Below are 435 nucleotides of genomic sequence, written 5' to 3'. Positions count from 1 at the left end.
CAGAGACAGCGGCAGCAACACCAGCAGCAACAGCAGCAGCAGCAACAGCAGCCGTCGAACCCGTGCAGCAAGTGCCGAAACCACAGCTGCCTGACATTCCATCTGCAGCAGCAGAGTTCTCAGCAGCACCCACTGCTGCTGCAGCAGCAGACGCAGCAGCATCAGCAGCAACGCCTGCTGCTGCTTCCCCTCCCAGCAGCAAACTGCTGAGGGCTGTTTTCTTAGGGACAGTCTCAGCAGCAGAAGCCGCTTGTTTGGCTGCAGCAGCACCGCAAGACCAATCGCCCCTAATGGAGGCGCAGCAGTACCCACAGCAGCAGCCGCAGCAGCAGCAGCAGCAGGAGCAGCAGCAGGAGCAGCAGCAGCAGAAGCAGCAGCAGGAGCAGCAGCAGCAGAAGCAGCCGTACGGGACCGCAGTGTTCTGCTGCCGTGCGT

General features: G+C 61.8%; 1 protein-coding gene across 1 annotated transcript in view; it reads left to right on the top strand.

Annotated features, from left to right (window-relative positions):
- Positions 1-210, top strand: part of ETH_00036445 (uncharacterized protein) — a gene marked incomplete at both ends in the record, with an annotated part of 1,208 nt that extends 998 nt beyond the window's left edge. The window contains one exon of the mRNA XM_013373949.1: positions 4-210. Within this exon, the coding sequence (XP_013229403.1) occupies positions 4-210 (207 nt within the window). The remainder of the gene's footprint in view (positions 1-3) is intronic.
- Positions 211-435: the final 225 nt, after the last annotated feature.

The sequence above is a fragment of the Eimeria tenella genome, genomic scaffold, assembly GCF_000499545.2.
Source record: "Eimeria tenella Houghton genomic scaffold, Eth_scaff1834, whole genome shotgun sequence".
In the NCBI taxonomy this organism is placed as follows: domain Eukaryota; phylum Apicomplexa; class Conoidasida; order Eucoccidiorida; family Eimeriidae; genus Eimeria; species Eimeria tenella.
The sequence above is the reverse complement of the archived record's forward strand: the minus strand, read 5'-3'. Positions and strand labels throughout refer to the sequence as shown.